The 443-nt window shown below is 49.0% G+C and overlaps 1 protein-coding gene across 1 annotated transcript; it reads right to left on the bottom strand.

Annotated features, from left to right (window-relative positions):
- Positions 1 to 16: 16 nt before the first annotated feature.
- On the bottom strand, positions 17 to 437 carry LOC112486732 (unconventional myosin-Ih-like). Its single transcript, XM_025054049.1, has 2 exons — positions 326 to 437; positions 17 to 240 (listed from the first exon to the last, which is right to left on the bottom strand). The coding sequence occupies exons 1-2, from the start codon at positions 376 to 378 to the stop codon at positions 27 to 29; spliced, it is 267 nt and encodes an 88-aa protein (XP_024909817.1). The 5' UTR covers positions 379 to 437; the 3' UTR covers positions 17 to 26.
- Between the last annotated feature and the right edge of the window lie 6 nt (positions 438 to 443).

The raw sequence follows: 443 nt of genomic DNA, 5'->3' as shown, positions 1-443 counted from the left end.
AGACCATGTCAGTAGATGATGGGATTTTACAGAGTTCTGACCAAATCATTGGATTTGATCTGATTTGTCTGACCTACCTCGTGCATGATGGGTGGGGGGGTGAGCCAGGCATCTCTGTGCAGAACCGTTTTGGGGAGGTTGTCCTTCAGGCGTGTGAGGTAGTTCTGTCTGACGTACATCAGGTACTCGCTGTTGTCCGCACCGATCGGCTGGTGTCTGGTCATGAAGCCTTTGATGAACCTAAAACCAGTCGAAAAACATGTCTCCAAATCCACTCGTTGTTACATTTCTGTCCGACTGCAGCGAACGCACCGTGACCACTTACTTCTTAATGACCTTGGCGGCCCACGCCCTTTTTTCCCTCTCTTTCCTGGCCATCAGGCCTCTCCAGCAGGTTTCAATCCTAGTGGCTGACGAGTGAAAAATATAAGTCACATTTATAT

This window comes from Cynoglossus semilaevis, unplaced genomic scaffold, assembly GCF_000523025.1.
Source record: "Cynoglossus semilaevis isolate Cse_v1.0 unplaced genomic scaffold, Cse_v1.0 C18747865, whole genome shotgun sequence".
NCBI classification, from domain to species: domain Eukaryota; kingdom Metazoa; phylum Chordata; class Actinopteri; order Pleuronectiformes; family Cynoglossidae; genus Cynoglossus; species Cynoglossus semilaevis.
The sequence above is the reverse complement of the archived record's forward strand: the minus strand, read 5'-3'. Positions and strand labels throughout refer to the sequence as shown.